We start from the raw sequence: 18,292 nt of genomic DNA on the forward strand, positions 1-18,292 counted from the left end.
CTCAAAGCCTCTCAGAAGCAAACTTTATTGATTTTAAAATTTTACAAGAAATGATGTACACTGCAAAGAGTCTTTGTTAATCTTTACTGCAAATAGGACAGTCATTTATGCAGGGCCTATTTCAACTTCAGACCGGCTAACTTAACATGGCTGTAAACCAGACTGTTGGCTTGCATCAGTGTTAAGTCAATGTATCTTTAGTGCACTTTTTCATAGTGAGAATATGAATGCCCTAAAAGGAGGAAGGCAGAGGGTACCATCCCAAAATGTGTCAAATTTTAATTTTGGTTATTTTCCATTAATTCCCACAGTATTGTTTTACAATACCATGTTTCTAGTTCGAAGCACAGCCCTGGCTATATTATCAAAAACGATTGCTGAATTTGCATTCAACGTAATAAGTTCTATAAATTATCACCTTGGTCAAAACGAAGTATACAGCAAAGATATTCCCTGACAGGAATTAGAGTAAATTTCATAATAGCTAAACTGGGAAAATGAAATTTCATGATAAAATCAAGAGAAAGAAATCATAAAGCCTGTCAAACAACAAAGTTTTTGCACAATGTTTCAACCACGACTAGCTAGTTGACAGCATGATTGTCATACAATGTGTTTTGGATTGACAAATCCGGTGATGACAAAGAAACAAAAGGAATGAACATCAAAGCAGGTGGCAAGCTAAACTGAATACATTCTCAAAGCATCCAGATAACATTCCTAAAACAGACATAAGGATTTCATAAGAACAAAACAGTCCCAAGGACTGTTCAAGGGTTGGTTTAAAACCTGACAAATTAAAACAAGTATGTCACTGCCATGTCATCTGATAACTACTCAAACAGTGTAGAGGTTCATGTCAAAGATTGCAATATACAACCCGCTTTAATATCACACAAGCAAATAGAGCAAACAACAGTAGGGAGCTGACATTATACTCCAATTCACGGGAAATCATTGAGGGATTAGGAGCCACATGAATATGTAGGAAACAATGGGTGAATTACTGGGAAGCCCAAAGTTACAGTACAAAGTAGAATCTGCAAAAGGAAAGTCTGGTTTGATGGTTTCTAACAGAAGGTGGTGATTGCACCATAAAAACAAAGAGACAAAAGGGTCCTGTATAACCCACAACATACTGGCCTGTGGATCTTTCCATAAAGTTGGTATACGCTGGTTTAGGATGCTTTTAACTACATTCATGTTCGTGCCGCTTTATTCCTTTAAATCATTCAAGGAACTTGTGCACACTGCTTCAGATTCACTAAATTTGTTGAGAGAAAATATTCTCAGCCATTTCACTGATAGTGTATAAACTGGTGTGAAATGGTTTCCAATAGTTTGGATTTGACAAGCGAACACTAGTGTAGTAACATTGTCTGCATTTCACAGGAAGAATCACATTAAAGTTTACACTATTTGATTCTCCATTCTAAATTAAAACAAAATTAAAACTCTGTATCCATTCCCAGATTTCTTGTCAACAGCCGTTCCTCCAGCCATCTTTGTCTGTTCTTGCACTTGACTGTTTATTTTACACACTCAGCCACCCACCTTAAACTTCAATAGTAACAAGTGTGTAGACTTCGGTAGAAATCAGATTCCATTAGTAGCTCAATCGTCAATTTGAATCTTGTCATGCAAATCAGTATCACAACCACCAGGACTTACCCATGTTAAACATTACCTAAAGCTGAGGCCAATGGAAGCATACAAAAGGTTTAAAAACAACGCAAATGCTCTGTTCAATAGTACAGTGGGTGGTATCTCACCCCCTCTGTCAACAGATCGTAAAAGCCTTTGCTGGAACTTCAAATAATATTGACGTAATAATTCTTCAATGCTGGTCATTTTTTTTATATCAACATTTTTTTTTTTTTGCTTTGTGCTCTGCAATAAGAAAAGGTACTCCAGAAACAAAGTGTCACGATTCCAGATCTCTTGGATACACATCCTTTCTCTGACATCCCCACGCTACTCAACTTCTAGTAAACCACCTGTTTCTGAAAAGACCTTGTGAAAAAGCCAGTGGTTCCCAAGGCAATCAAAGGCATTTAAATTCAAAGTTCTTTAATCTCAGACTTTAGCGCAGAAACCTTTTCAACTCAAAGTTGAACGACAACGACTTGAAGTGTCCACTGTTCCTCTTGGAGACTGTTCCTCTTGGAGACTGTTCCTCTTGGAGACTGTTCCTCTTGCGGCCATTTGATTAGATTTCAGGTCTAATAGATCAACACTGCCACTCATCCTCCACATCAATCCAATCGAGTCTGGGTATCAAACGGGTTTGACAACCGATCAACTTTGAGGTGAGGATTTCCTGTGTTGCCTTTTTGAAGCGTTTCACACCACCCCTCCCCCCCCAGACTTTCTTGTTATCCGCTTTCAGAGAGTTAACGGAATGCAGTCCCCCAGCCAAGTTGCTCGAGAACTTGTTTTTCCCTTTTCACTGCTAAATTAGTGAGGTCCCTTGGAAAACTGGTCATTCCGATGGACAGAGGCGTGAGGTGGGGAGCGGAGGTGGGGAAGGGGTTTTGGAAGTGGTGGGGGAGGGCATCTTTCCTTGCCTCGTTTTGTTTCCTCGTTCACGTTGCGTCTACGTCACGACAGCTCGAACTCCTGCCGCTGCCTCGCTCTCCTCGTCCCCGTGCGCCAGCTGGGGTTCCTCACTCCCACTCGCTCTCTCTTCCTGGCCGTCTCTTCTGTCTGTCGCTTTCTCTCTCATGATTGGTTGGTTTCTCTCTCCTGTTGCTTTCACACAATGGTGCTTCAGTTGTAGCAGAGGAAAACAGGTATCCGTTTTTTGTTTTTATTATTACCCAGATTAAAATGCTGATGAACTAAGCTCAGCTCAAGCCTAGCTCCTCTTCCAACAACCTGAGGAAAGGAAAAGTTTTAAAGATTTTAAATGGATCTGATAAACCCAATTTTCTGTGGAGGACAAAGCATTAACAGTAGTTGCTGATTAGACAAGACGACAGTAGCCGTAGTGAAGGGCGGAGCAGTGGTCTTACACTTTAGTACTGTGACAGCCCTGTCACGCCTCCGTGCTGATACGCACGTTCACCCTGGTAGGTGGAGTCCTGGGACAGAGCCACGTCGATCTGGGATTTGAACTCATCACCCAGATAACTGTCCTGTTGAAACAGAAAAGCCCAACTACATGAACAATAGAACAAGATTTATTTTTTAAACATTTCCTTGAAAGAGTTTGATGTCAGCAATATCAACCTCCAACCAGTAAATCAGGCTGCGCTTTTGCCATATTGATTACTACCCATAATGCTTCTTGCTTGTTGTTCATATGGCAAGGGTTAAGCAAAACAACCAAGTATACGCCTGGCCAACAGGCAAGATGATGCTGCTATTAACATTACTACTCATAGCACTGAACTCTCTACAACTGAATTATGGTTAGGAGACAATGAGATTTGGCATACGATTCACAAATTGATAATGGGAATAGACATTTAAAGCCAGAGTTTTAGATTGGGTGTAGATGTATCAGGCCAGGGTATGACAAGCTATAGAGGAGTAGAGTTAGGCCAGGGTATGATCAGCTATGGAGGAGTAGAGTTAGGCCAGGGTATGACAAGCTATAGAGGAGTAGAGTTAGGCCAGGGTATGACAAGCTTTAGAGGAGTAGAGTTAGGCCAGGGTATGACAAGCTATAGAGGAGTAGAGTTAGGCCAGCGTATGATCAGCTATAATGGGGTTAGACCAGGGTATGATTTGGGGGCCACATTGTTACCTGGGACAGTTCAGGCTGGGAGAGGCCTGGCTGGCTCATCTGGGAAGGCTGGCTCATGTTGATGTAGCCCTGGGTGAGAGGCCCCTGGGAGAAGGGCTGGGAAGATATGGACTGGCTGGCCTGACTGGTGGGCCCATTGCCCTGCCCGCTGCCCCCGTGATTCCCCATCCCCCGGGTCCTCTGGCGCCCCCCACGGCCTGCTTTGCCTTTCAGTGCCCCACCACGACCTGGGTGGCACAGACACTTATGTTTGTTCTCAATCACAAAAACAGCTGAAAGAAACACCATGAACATGCATTTCAAAGGAGAAATAGTAGGGTTTTACGAGGGTGTTCCAAGAACCATATTCAACTTCTCTTTTTTAAATTGATTTGGTTGACATTTTCAAATGTGCATTTTTCCACCTTCAGACAAATCTGACAATGTAATAAGTTCAGGGCTCTGAATAGCAATCAAAAGCCTGCTTCTTATTTTTTTTTTACTTAAAGTGCTCTATAATGCAGGAAAATCGGCCTGGGTCAGAACTGAACAAATCACTTATTTCATTATGTTATTATGAAGTGAACAGTGGTTTCTATGTTACTGCTCTGCTGCAGCCCAGTTTGGTTTCTACAGAACCGATAAATGTTTCAACCAGGCAACAGACTGGTCTTGCAGAGTCCAAATATAACCGGTGTCTCGTTCAGCACGGCTGCTTGACTGAACAAACCCCGGCTGACCAACAGCTTACCCACCAAGCAGTCAACCAGTTCACAGGACAGGGGAAACCCAAGGCTTCACACAGAGATAATGCACCAAATAATGAACAGCGACTGTCCGCTTCCTGATCACCTGCAGCCGGGCCGTTGGACTGAGCCAGATACCCTGGGGGGGGCATCGGAGGCATCACCAGGTTGAAGGGAATGGGCATGTTCATGGCCCCCATGTGGGCTGGCCCCGCCCCAATCATGCCCATCTGGTCATGGGTTTGGAAGTACATGTTGGATGGACGCCCTGTAGAGAGAAACACACACAGAGGAGGGGGGGGGGTCACAGCGGTCACATTTTCCAACATTAACAGGAATAGTTGAGGAACTTCTACCATTACAATCTATTCAAGAGGTTCAAGAGGATTCACATTTACAAATGAAGCTACTCTTCCACTGACCTGCGCTGCTGCGGTCGTAGGCAGACCCAGGGATGAGGGCCTCCCGGGCATCATACATGGCAGTGCTCATGAAGCGGGCTCCCTGGAACACAGACAGGGGCTTCAGTACCCCCCAAAAAACAGACTGCACTCAACATGGTCAGACCAGTCACTACACATTACCCAGTAAAAGGGTTCCTGAGAAACCCCTTTTTAAAAAAAAATTATTATACGACGGAACTAAAAAACACAGATTAAATACACATCCTGTAAAGGCATGCCAACTGTTCACCGGTCTGACTCAGAGCACGTATGACCACTCACAGGGTTGATGGCGTTGACCAGCTTGCGGGGCTTGCTGAACTGCATCAGGCTCTCCCTCAGGTTGTTCAGGGGTCCCTCCACCAGGACCTTCTGCTCCTTGTAGTAGTTGAGCAGGTGGTTCCACAGAGGTTGCTTGGACAGGGCCTTGGGGTTGCCCACAATGATCACCCCGTACCTGAACACAGCACACACACTCCATTCAGCTGCCCGTCCAGGAAATCTGTGGTCAAACTGCAGACTAGTGGTCCAGATCTTACTTGGCTCTGGTGAGGGCCACGTTGAGACGGCGAGGGTCGTTCAGGAAGCCGATGCCCTGGTGCTCATTGGCTCTGACGCAAGACAAGATGATGAAGTCCTTCTCCCTGCCCTGGAACGCGTCCACGCTGGCAATCTCCACCTCCTGTTTGCGAGACATTTTACATTTAACCAGAGTGACTTATAGGATCATATAGAGCTTAGTGTGGATATATAATAGCGTACCTGGTATCGCTTAGTGTGGATATATAATAGCGTACCTGGTAGAGCCTAGTGTGGATATATAATAGCGTACCTGGTAGAGCCTAGTGTGGATATATAATAGCGTACCTGGTAGAGCCTAGTGTGGATATATAATAGCGTACCTGGTAGAGCCTAGTGTGGATATATAATAGCGTACCTGGTAGAGCCTAGTGTGGATATATAATAGCGTACCTGGTAGAGCTTAGTGTGGATATATAATAGCGTACCTGGTAGAGCTTGGTGTGGATATATAATAGCGTACCTGGTAGAGCCTAGTGTGGATATATAATAGCGTACCTGGTAGAGCCTAGTGTGGATATATAATAGCGTACCTGGTAGAGCTTAGTGTGGATATATAATAGCGTACCTGGTAGAGCTTGGTGTGGAGGGAACCACTGAACTGCATGTATTGCACCAGGTAGGACCTCTGGCCCTCATAGGGGGTGATGATGCCTATCTGGTCAGGCTTGGCCCCAGCCTTCAGCAGCCTGGTGGTGATCTTCTCCACATTGGCTGCCTCAGTTCTAGGGCGTTTCAAACAATGTCAATCAACCTAAATAATTAGACACTACGGCTGAACCACAAACTAAACTCTTGGCTCTTAAAGCCTGTTATTGAGTGGCTACTGAAAGTTGTTTTTGATAAACATCCCTTGATTCTAGACAGGTGTTTAGGGAAAATTACAACGGACATGATGCACACTTAACCACCTCAACTGCCACTTATCAATATTACATTTCCAAGTCATTCACAAGCATCACAGGAAAACATCTCTACTCGGGCACCGAATATGCACCATGTCCAGTGACTTCCCCCAAGTGGATGTGTGTAGCTGCCACCATCTTGCTGCCCGTCCAGCTTCACTGACAAACAGAGGGATGGACTTTTGGAACGGTGGACCACAATGCACCTCACAGTGCAGCACTGACTCAGGGAAGAGCTGCGTCACTAAAACGTTCATGTCTCTACAGAGGTTTTCATGTACATTCCCAAATAACTCGAGCACCAAGCTCCTCGGCTGGATGTAATATCACACGACTTGGACCTGTTCAGCAACATGTCAGAGTGAACTGTGGCTTTGTTGACTCATGCAAGACTTAGTCTGACTATTGACAGCAACACAGTAGTGAACGTTGTTGCTCAGCAACAGGCTAACATTCAGCCTCGTCAGAGGGTTCCTAAGGCCGCCATGGAGCCCTCGGTTACTCGGCAACAAGCAAGGCCCTGACTGACTCAGAAGACGCGTATCACATGACTGCATGCTTGAAGGGATCAACGTTTTCCGTTTCAGATTTAGCCAGTGTGCATTACAAAAAGAGCCACAAATCGTTTAGAAGGGAACCGTGACTGGACGGCGAGTAGCACCTGTTCAGGTAGGATGTCCCAGAGCTAGCGATTTCCTCCTGGCCCTGAGTCACGTAGAAGAACATGGGCTTGTCTGGCTGTGGCCACTGGAAATCAAAGCCTTTCTTGATGCGATCAGCTGCCCAGGAGAAACAGAATTTCCAACATGGTTAGTATGGGAAGGCCTTTATTAAGAAGAAATAACAGCATATACCGAATTTACCCAAAGAGCAATATGACAACACAAGCTTTACAGTCAGTATATCAACACACCAAGGCATTGGCATCTGAAAAACTACTTGAATTCAACTGATCTACAATGCAACTTTCAGATCTTCTAAGGAACTTCAAAAACGTTCCACACGTGCAACCCTGCACATTTCCCGAGGGATCTGCAATAGGAATCAGACCCCGACGGTTCCTCACCAGCCGTGACGCCGTTCTGCAGGGAGCCCTCGTAGAAGATGTTGGACGGGAAGGCGCTGAGGGCCGGGTGCATGCGGTACTGGACCTGCAGGCGGATGGGTCGGATGCCCAGAACCACCAGCCGTTCAAACAGGGACTGGGACAGGCCGGCCTTGGCTGCCTTCTTACACATCACCACCGGGCCCAGCTGGCAGTGGTCCCCCACCAGGATCAGCTGGAGGGGAGGGGTTAAGAGACTCGTTGATAATCAATAGGCCAGATTTATTTGGTCGTTCGAGTTGTAGTGAAATCGAATCGGTGACTTTCACATTGTCCGGTGTACTCCTTAAAAGACGATTACGTCAACCCCCCCCCCAAAACTAATTTCTTCTTGAGCCTATGATCCTGTTCTCTCACGTGAGGTCTGTGAGAGGATCATTGGGTTTAAGCCAAAGCATACAAAGTGTCTGCCTCAGTCACACTCTGGAAGGATGTCAATCGCCTACAAGTGCAGCAGGTATGTCCTTTGATTCAATCGTTTTTACTGAATAGTGGCGACTTCCCTTGACAGACCCTTCCGGGACAGACTCTTAGTTCTGGGGAAAATGTGCTTGATAAAACTGTGATATGTTGTCTCGCCTAACTGAAACCAGAAATTAAGCAAATAACTCAATAACCTTAAGCGAATAAGCTAATGCGCGCTGTTTAACTGTTTGACAGAGAGTGCTTTCTATTTCACTCTTATGTACAATATGACCCCTTCAACTCAAGTTCATGACTCTCTGGTTATAACCCACAACATGTCTTGTCCCCTTTCTGACTCTCACAGGCACAGTAGGACCAGTTCAAATGACTGTAGCACAATCACAATTTGAAGCAATAAATGTTCTTTTCAACATTAAATTATTACACAACCTTCCCAGAACTTAAAAATAAAGAAGGGATCATGTTTTGACAACATTAAAACAACTTAATGTGTTGTCAGGATAGTAAAAACAGAAAAAATAAAAGCCAGTTAAAAAAAATTTATAATTGTTTTCTAGGCAAGCCGTCCCTGATGCAGAGAGGTTTGAGAGAGGCTGTGCTGACCCACTGAAATGTAAAATGGGTACGTACCTGCTTGGCCCCCAGAACCACAGGCACCATGCACTCTGGCTCTGTGGCCTGTGTGCTCTCATCGATCAGGATGGAGCGGAACTGCATCTTGGCCAGACGAGGGTCTCCGGCCCCCACACAGGTGCAGCAGATCACATCCGCATTCTAACCAAGTACAGAGGAGAGATAGTTAAACGGGTTAAAGGCTTGCTTAAAATTTCACGGGAAACATAGCTTCACAAAGCCCAGAGGAAAAAAAAACATGTCAGTTGACAGGCCTGGCCGTCCCGTTCTCCTAACACGGTAGCATTAGTGGCTAGGAAAGGTGTCCACGTCTCACCATGAGCAGCTCCCTCTCAGCGGTGCGTTTCAGGGCCCGGTAGCGCTTCTCGTCAGCGGACGACAGCTCCCCGGTCTCATCCTTCAGCTGCTGCAGCTTCTGCAGTTCTGGCATACTGAGGGACAGACGAGAGACCCATTAACAACACACAGAATTACACTGACAGACTGGGCAGGGATGTAACACTGAGCAAAAACCTGTTTGCAAGTCTGGCCACAGTGTTAAGACCCACCGACAAAATCACCAGTCCAGACAGCTAGAACAGTGCTACTGGCACAACTAAGATTCAGGCAGCGCTCACCTGTCCATGTTGCGGATCTGGTTGTGCAGAGCCAGGAAGGAGACAGGGGAGTCAATGGCCTCCCTGCTCTTAGCACACAGCCTCACCACCTTCAGGCCCGACATGTGGATCTTCTCGGTCAGCTGATCCACCGCAATGTTACTGGGAGCACAAACCAGCACAGGCCTGCAGGAACCAAATGCAACAGACGGGTTCAGAGAACAGAAACCATGTTCACACGTAACACACTACTAACACGTGATAACGCGACATCGCTACACTGCCCTAAAGATTTTGGTAGCGGTTTAATGGACAGACTAGGCATAAAGTCTGGTGATCGTCTCACCCGTTGCCCTGCCTGGCCAGGTGGTAGACGATGGTGGCAGAAGTGACCGTTTTGCCAGTCCCGGGAGGCCCCTGGATGAGACTGAGAGGTCTTTGTAGCACCGTCTTCACAGCATACACCTGTGTTAACGCCCACATCAGAAAACAATACTGTCACGAAATCAAACCCCAAAAAGAGTTCCTCATGATTACAAGGCCGCACAGGTATCAGGTTCCCGAGTGGAATAATTCACTACATCCGTGACGTTCAGGCTTTGTCTCCCGTGAGTCGGGGTCACACCTGAGAGTGGTTGAGGTCCGGCAGGCCCTGGGCAGTGAAGCGTTTGGGCAGCTGACACTTGATGACCACGTCCTCCACCTCGTGACCCAGCAGCTTGTGGTAGATGTAGCCCGACACGGATGTCTCGTCCACGGCGAAGGTCTTCAGAGCACTCTGCATCCTGAAACCCAGCCGAGGTGAACAAGTTACAGGGCCGATAGGGGAGTAACGGTACGCGTATTCCTACCGTACCATTTGGGTACAGGACGTTTGGTTCGGTACGTGTTGTGATCTGAATGAATATGGTCTAGTTTCAACCACACACACACACGTTACTTTTTTGTTTGCGAAACTAAATGAAAAATCTAGTTTCCCCCGGAGATGGATCTTGGAGCTGTAACAAATGAAGTAGCATAGAACATGTAACGCAACCTCACAAATAAACACAAATGAAATGAAAATCACGACTTTCAGCTATACTAGGTAGGAGTTTTTCGGTAAAAACGTTTGTCCCCTATAAGCATGTTTCGTAAGCTGATGAGGCCCTATAAAAGAGTTGTTTAGCAACACAGACAGTTCATTTATAATTTTTGGAGCCTGCCGCTACTTTCCAGCAAATTCTGTTCCAGAAATCCCATTCCAGCCAACCGCCTTCTGCGAGGCAGGCCTTCCTCCTTGGCTTATTTTGTGAAAGCGCATTTTACCTGGATGAGATATACATATACACATATACATATATAACATAAGTATGCCATAGGGAGCGAAGTTGGCTTACTGTAAGAAACTATAATGGCAGCTAGAGGCCAGGACCACAAACTGCCAATTCCTCCCTTGTCTACTGTAGCTACAAAACACACTACAAAACCGCAAAAAAGCGAAAGACTTTGACTAGCTGTCTGTAGCTAGCTACCAGGAACCCAAAGCTAACATCAGCAAGGCTAAGAATAATGTCAAACTCTTGAGTTAGCACTTTTTTGGAATGGTTCATTCTATTTTTTACGTTAGTAATGGGAACTGCTTTCTGACCGGGGAGTAATTGCAAAATGCACTAATTTCTTTACTGAAAAAAATCCTACATAGTGCAGCTTAAACTACAGTGCCCATGAGCAAAGTTTATTACTTTGTAATAAATTAAAACAAATGTTGTTATGTTTGGCATGTCTTTTTCCACTGTACCAAAATCGTACCGGACCGTGACTTTTGCATACCGTTACACCCAAGGGCCGATAAATTGAGATCAACGATAACAACACAAGCAGGTTGCCTTCACACCGTGTAAAAACGGTGTGTTTCAGAACACATGCGTGACGAACCGTGCAAAACGCAGCGTAAGCAGAGCAAACGGTACGCTTTGCTGGTCAGAGCATCACCATCACAAGCACAACTAATTACATACTCTGATCTGCTCAACGTACCTGTCAAAGGAGGTGGACTTCCAGACAAAATCCACCTGGAAGTTATGGGGTATTTCCACTGGCGCCCCGACACTGCTGCGCAACTCTATAGCAATCTCATCTCCATAGTCTTTCACAAAGGGTGCTAAGGAAATAAGTACAGCAAAATAGCCTTTCCTCCTTGTGGAATGTTAGAAAGAAAAAGATGGGATTCAGCTCGAGTGGGGCTAGTGGTAGGGGGGAAAGAAAGCAATACAAAGCCTTTCCCTATTGGAAAGTAAACTAACTACTAGTCCTCTTATAGGGAGCGCTACGTCACACTAGAGAACGTTGGCATTTCCATATCGCTAGAATTATCTTCCTATTCAATTTATTTTGTTTGCAAGGTGTCAAACGTTCCAAATGAATAATGTGCTTACATTTCTTATCGTCCATGAAAGAAATGGCTGGCATTTGAGAGGTTTAGACCGTTCAGATTGGGCTACAATGTGACAACGGATTTTCCCCCCACACCCCATCATGGAAAAAGAAAGATGGAGAGGTGGATCCTGTTTGGTGGTCAGCAGGCGTAAGTAAAGGATACTGTCGGGGACTTTGATGACATGCCCAACGCCCTTCCAGAGGGGGGCCAGGTCTCCTTTGTAGCGCAGGCAGATCTCATCTCCCTGCATCAGCCTCATGTCTGCGCAAACCAGCACACACAGAAAGACGTTAGGGACCGCTCTACTCACACCCGTAGCACAACACACGTGAACGATGGCTCCGGCGAGGCAGGCAAAATACAATACCGTACACATACATGGACACACAGCCACACACACGGCACAAAAGAAATGGCACACAACCGGACACCTGGGGTACGGAATGGGTAGGATGCACAACAGAAACACCGCTACACACGGGAAAGAGGACTGAAACAATTACCACCTGAATCCGTCTTGGGCAGGGAGAAATAGGCAATCCGCTTTTTATTGAGCCCCAGGTCCCACCTGACCGTTATATTATCTTGGGTCTGCAGGAGGGGGGGGGGCAAAAACATTCAGAGAGTAAATATCAGCAACATGAAACTGCTGTTTTCAAGCACAGTGTTGTTTCGTCTTCATCCGACAGCGTTACAGGCAAGGTTCCCAATGATTACATCTTCTAATGAAAGACAGATGAGTAAACTCAGTTCATCTGGGAGTCACGTCAGCCTCGGCAGGAGAGCGACGTGGACGCTGTACCTGGGACTCTTTAAGCTTCTTGTCGTAGTCGGCTTCCAGCTTGACCAGCGGGCCGAAGATGTTCTGGTACTGGTAGGCGTCCTCGTAGCGCAGCAGCACATGCTGTGGCTCCTCGTCCACGCCGGGCTTCTCCAGGTCCTCCAGACTGGCTGTGGGATTGTCCTGAGGCGAGAGGGGACCCTTTCAATCAGGTCTACTGGGAAACAATGACTGCCGCCATCCAGCTACAGCCACCACCCCCCCACCACAAGAGAGGCAAAAGTTATTTGAATTACATGCCGCCCCCCCCCCAGCACAGGGCCAGGAAACTGTTTCCAGAGAGCAGCAACGTGGGCAGGATTTCGATTTAACCAACCTGGAGCAGAACAGGTGTGTCTAATTAATTTAGCCAATTAATCAGTTCACTGGTTGGCTGAATTCAACACACTTGGCCATCTGATGTAGGTTTTCCTTAATGCACCTCCACTATAACTAGTTAGAACCACCACATAACCCATTAAGTACACCTAAAAACTAGTAAACCCCCCCCCCCACCCGGAGGCAGAAAACATGGGGGGAGCAAGATGTCCCCCTCCCCACAGGGTTGGGGAAACCAAGGGACCAGAGTTCAGTTAAAGACAAATCCCATGCAACCTTCTGCTCTCTAGAAACCAGGTTTCCCACAGCAGCCCCAGTTAGTCTAATGCTGTAGTGCTTTGTCTTTATTACTAGCGGCTAGGCTAAGTGTTCAGGACATACTCCTGGACTGCCTGGTGGAGCTAACCCAGTACCTTCCAGAGTTCCTCCAGCTTGTTGATCTGCTGGGCGGTGATCTGGCGAGCCCGGAGCTGCTCCTGCTCTGAGGGGATCTTCACCAGCCAAGACAGGAAGCAGCGGTCTTGGATCAGCGGTTGCCACTGGGAGCTGTCCCAGTTGATGTCCTTCAGGCTGCTCTGACTGGCACATGGCTGCCTAGGAGCACAAACATTCGGATGCAGTCAGAACAGAGTACATTTCTATTATAAAAACATTTGGGATTTATTGGCAGACAATTCAGTGAAAATGATCCACACCGACCAGTTATTGCAGCAATAATAGAAGGCAGAATATTAGTTTACAGGGTAAGAAATAGTTAAACAATTAAGCAACATAGGTCATCATATTTCCCAGTGGTTTATGAAAGTATTCAGACCCCTTCAGTTTCTCCACATTTTGTTGTGTAAGAATTATTTTATAACTGTTTTGTTGCCATCAATCTATTCAACACACAATATACCACAAAAAACTGAAATATCATAAGTACATAAGCATTTAGACACTTTGCCATGCCAGGCCAAGTTGAGCTCAGATACATCTTGAATTCATTGATAATCCTTGAGATATCTTTAGAACTTGATTTAATTGGAATCCACAAGGCAAATTCAATTCAAATTTACTGGACATGCCTTTCTACGGTCCCACACATAAGGTATATATCAGAGTAAACCCCCCCCCAAATCCCATTATACACACCTGCACAACAGTACGACCACAGAGTCTGCCTTGGCAGGGATGAAGCCCAGGAGGAAGACATTGCGACAGCCGCAGTTGTAGCACTCCAGCACCGTCTCGCCCAGGGGCCCGTCTTTGTGCAGAGTCACCTCTTTACATTTGGCCCTCACCAAGTGGTTGACGATGTGGCTAAACAGAACCAGAAGAGAGCATCAAGGTACCGGCACACTAGCGTTACGGAGACACCTTTCAGGCAAACAAGTCGTGGGCCATGTAGCTTACCTGCCAGACGTATTGCCGCGTCCGTTGCAGAACCACTTCTTGCTCGTGTTGCAGTAAACTACACATGCCGGATCATGGATGCCACAGTAACTGAAAGACAGAGCAACAGTCCCTTTATGAGCTCCAGGTCGCACGTTTTAACTTATAAGCGGCTACAGCAGGTCCAATAGCACAATTACTTAACAGGAAAAACTTTCTCTGCAAATGCAAAATTCTATAGAGGTCTTGCCCATATGAGCAAGTAGTTTACCATAAAATCCTCAGACAATTTAACCAACCAACATCATGGTCATGTGTTGAGCTCTCTCTGTCCTACCTGCAGGCATGCAGCGGGAGGTCTTTGGTGTAATAGGTGTCCTCCTCGTCCTCCTCAAAGTTTAACTCAGCAAGGAGTTGGCTAGCTTTGGCCACATCATCCACCCCTCCATTGTGGAGTCCTTCATCGGGACCATTCACCTGCAGATGGAGAATGGTGGAGTTAGGACCGCAACAGGGCTAAAAGCATGGAGGCATTGCTATGGCAGTAGATAAAAGTAGAACCAGCTTTTTTGCTATTAGCCTATAGTATATAAACACACATTTAATGCTATATATGAGTGAAATAACAAACCTCAACTACAGTACTTATTGACTAACTTTGCTATTTACTGTTACCACTAGCCCAGCCAACATGCATAAAATCATGACCACCTAAACTTGTCACTTAAATCAAGTAACTAGTTGTTAAACTTTTAATATGACAAACTTTTAACAAGCACAATCTGTAATAGGCCTTTTATTTTTGGAGAAGAAAACGTCTATGGCTATTCACAGTACTAGTACAGTAGTTAACAGTAGTTAACGTTAATTAACTAACGGTGGCTAGCTAGCTAGTTCGCTAGTATAACTTACAACTAACTATATTAATAGGAAGTGGTTGCTAGTAAGTATATGGAAATATATAGAAATATAAAGTAATGACAAGAAAACACGAGTCCGCAAGCTAGCGGGCTCACGTCAGCTACTGTAGCTAGCTAGATACTAAGTACTACTATACGTTCCAGTACAGTACTGTAAGGTTAACGTAGCAAGCTAACTGTTGTTAGCATTAGCAGGTACTTGTGTTCATTGATAATGGTGGCGGTAAGCAAGCTAGATAACGTTACTTGCTAGCTATCTTAACGTTAGCTAGCTAGCAATAGTGTGTTTATCTAGCTAACTGCTCACACGAATAATACTAACCTGATTGTCCAGTTGACTTTGGGTTTGGCCTTGAGTTTGTGTCTGGCTAGGTAAAGTAAAATCGGTAAACTCGTACTCCGAGCCCTGTGTATCTGCTCCAAGTAGCTCCGTTTCCTCCGTGTCCAGGAAGGTGAGCGTTTGAGAACTCGGCCCGTACGCCTCCACACTCATCTCGACACAAGTTGCGCTGACTAAACGAACTCCGGTGTTGTGATGATTAATATTATTAAGATCCTGTGTGATAACGTTATAGCTAGCTATGTTTATCGAAAGTAATATTTGCGACAAACACTTTTCCTTCGAATAAGATTTGAAACTAAACAAAATTCTAACCGCACTAGAAATTGAACCGAAAACACAAGCTCGAGAGGCACTCCAACTCCAAACAGTGACGAACCTACCAGCGCCACACAACGTAAGTGCGTAGAACACGACAAAGTGACGTTACCACAGATTAGGCGGGACAAGGAATTCTTGAAAATACTTTTTTTTTTTTTATCAAATAATCCTTATCCGACAGAAGAGCTTCGTTTTTATAGAAAAAAAGAATACGGGGAAAAGCATAGACATAACAAACACACACACACACACATATATATCCTTGTCCTGAGCAATATAATTTTTTGTCAAGATTCCCTGTTTGAATAATGGTTAAATAAAATAGAAATAAAAATGTGTTTGTATATTCAGGCATTATACGCTTCATTGCAAAGTAGTGAAAGATGAGTTATTGCTGAAAGAGCAGATCACATTCAAACCCCCACTGCACAGCAAGTAAGCACCTGAGGCAGCAGATAAGACTATTGGACCAACCTGTGGCCACAAGTTCTTTATACAAAATACTCTTAAGTGCTAATCATATGAGATGAGTGGGGTGTGAGCAGCAAGAGGATATTCTATGCACATTCCATCTTGTATATGTCTATCTAGATGTAGGGAGTCGAGCCGAGACTTGAGAGTAGTGTAGTGCAGATGTTTAATTATGAGTTAACAGATTGGGGATTGCTTGATATGGCAAGTATAGTCCTGTTGGTAAAATGTGTATGTTTTGATTATCAGCACTGTTACTGTCTTTTCAACCTAATAACTGATGCATTTTTTCCCTTCCAATTCATGAAACCACTGTTTTGCAACACATTCTTAAACTGTTGAAGTATTTACTTATCAAGACCAATTGGACAATAGTTACATTTCTGAGAAAAATATAAAAAAATGCAAACAGTTTGTCCTGATTTTTTATGTAGTATTGTAAAACAAAACTATGTTTGGAGATTTGAGTTACAAATTGAAAAATGTAATGTAAAAATAAACAATCATGGCCTTTAAAAACCATGAGCTTAAATAAGTGGATTTAGAGCCTTTTCAATCTGGCTTCTGACCACTTCACAGTACTGAAACTGCCCTCTGCAAATTTGTTAATGAGCTTCTTGTCTCTGCTGATGCTGGCGCCCTCAACATCCTTATCCTGCTGGACCTGAGTGCTGCCTTCGACACAGTCAATCACCAGATCCTCCTCACCAGGCTCAAAGCCTTGGGTGTTGTGGGAGCCGAAACTTTCCTGGTTACACTCATACCTCACCAACCGTACTCACAACATTTTGGTCCATGGTCATAATTCTGACTCAGCTATAGTCACACAGGGTGTCCCCCTGGGTTCCGTTCTTGGGGTCCTGCTCTTTACCATCTACAAACACCCCCTTGGTCAGATCCTCTGTCACCTTAAACTGGACTTCCACTGCTACTTCGATGACCCTCAGATCTACCTCAGCACTAAACCCCTCAACAACCCTCCTCTGTCTCATAATGAAACTGACACTCAGATCTACCTGAACACTAAACTCCTCAACAACCCTCCTCTGTCTCATAATGAAACTGACACTCAGATCTACCTCAGCACTAAACCCCTCAACAACCCTCCTCTGTCTCATAATGAAACTGACACTCAGATCTACCTGAACACTAAACCCCTCAACAACCCTCCTCTGTCTCATAATGAAACTGACACTCAGATCTACCTGAACACTAAACCCCTCAACAACCCTCCTCTGTCTCATAATGAAACTGACACTCAGATCTACCTGAACACTAAACCCCTCACCAACCCTCCTCTGTCTCATATTGAAACTTGCCTGGCAACAATAAAAACATGTCTGCAACAGAACTTCCTCAAGCTTAACGGTGACAAAACTGAACTTTTACTACTTGGTACAAAATCCACACTAACCAAAGCCGGCACCTTCAACTTTACTATTGATGACTCTGTTGTATCTCCATCCCCTCATGCATGCAACATCTGTGTCATACTGCACTCCTCACTCAGCTTCAAACAACACATAAAACAGACAGTCAAATCCTCATTCTTCCACCTCCGCAATATTGCCCAGTTACAGTCTTCCCTGTCCCGCACTGCCGCTGAAACCCTAATGCAGTGGGGAGAACAAGTATTTGATACACTGCCAATTTTGCAGGTTTTCCCGCTAACAAAGCATGTAGAAGTCTGTAATTTATATCATAGGTACTTATCAACTGTGAGTGACGGAATCTAAAACAAAAATCCAGAAAATCACATTGTATGATTTTTAAGTGATTCATTTGCATTTTATTGCATGACATAAGTATTTGATACATCAGAAAAACAGAACTTAATATTTGGTACAGAAACCTTTGTTTGCAGTTACAGAGATCATACGTTTCCTGTAGTTCTTGACCAGGTTTGCACACACTGCAGCAGGGATTTTGGCCCACTCCTCCATACAGACCTTCTCCAGCTCATTCAGGTTTCGGGTCTGTCGCTGGGCAATACGGACTTTCAGCTCCCTCCAAAGATTTTCTATTGGGTTCAGGTCTGGAGACTGGCTAGACCACTCCAGGACCTTGAGATGATTCTTACGGAGCCACTCCTTAGTTGCCCTGGCTGTGTGTTTTGGGTTATTGT

At 45.0% G+C, this 18,292-nt stretch overlaps 1 protein-coding gene across 4 annotated transcripts; it reads right to left on the bottom strand.

The window, feature by feature from the left end:
- Window positions 1-9: 9 nt before the first annotated feature.
- LOC105026208 (UPF1 RNA helicase and ATPase) lies at window positions 10-15,769 on the bottom strand. Of its 4 annotated transcripts, none has more exons than XM_013134866.4 (24): window positions 15,358-15,769; window positions 14,453-14,592; window positions 14,137-14,226; window positions 13,876-14,043; window positions 13,155-13,335; window positions 12,385-12,546; window positions 12,089-12,173; window positions 11,745-11,843; window positions 11,183-11,291; window positions 9,789-9,948; window positions 9,510-9,628; window positions 9,185-9,349; window positions 8,884-8,998; window positions 8,565-8,708; window positions 7,470-7,683; window positions 7,065-7,182; window positions 6,067-6,223; window positions 5,459-5,601; window positions 5,202-5,376; window positions 4,899-4,980; window positions 4,583-4,744; window positions 3,752-3,978; window positions 3,015-3,137; window positions 10-2,877 (listed from the first exon to the last, which is right to left on the bottom strand). In XM_013134866.4, the coding sequence occupies exons 1-23, from the start codon at window positions 15,526-15,528 to the stop codon at window positions 3,018-3,020; spliced, it is 3,306 nt and encodes a 1,101-aa protein (XP_012990320.1). In that variant the 5' UTR covers window positions 15,529-15,769; the 3' UTR covers window positions 10-2,877; window positions 3,015-3,017. The 4 variants fall into 4 exon arrangements, with proteins under 4 accessions (XP_012990320.1, XP_012990318.1, XP_012990319.1 ...); XM_013134864.4 differs by having other exon boundaries at window positions 11,183-11,306; XM_013134865.4 differs by having other exon boundaries at window positions 12,086-12,173.
- Window positions 15,770-18,292: the final 2,523 nt, after the last annotated feature.

This window comes from Esox lucius, chromosome 8, assembly GCF_011004845.1.
Source record: "Esox lucius isolate fEsoLuc1 chromosome 8, fEsoLuc1.pri, whole genome shotgun sequence".
NCBI lineage: Eukaryota > Metazoa > Chordata > Actinopteri > Esociformes > Esocidae > Esox > Esox lucius.

What these genes read in the sequence shown, in the direction of transcription:
- LOC105026208 (XM_013134863.4), bottom strand. Translation starts at nt 15,528, where the DNA reads ATGAGTGTGGAGGCGTACGGGCCGAGTTCTCAAACGCTCACCTTCCTG. An exon ending in GCCCAAGACGGATTCAGGTG is followed by an intron (nt 11,844 to 12,085) that starts GTAATTGTTTCA and finishes TGGTTTGCGCAG; the next exon opens with ACATGAGGCTGATGCAGGGA. An exon ending in AAGTCCACCTCCTTTGACAG is followed by an intron (nt 9,949 to 11,182) that starts GTACGTTGAGCA and finishes GCTGGGTTTCAG; the next exon opens with GATGCAGAGTGCTCTGAAGA.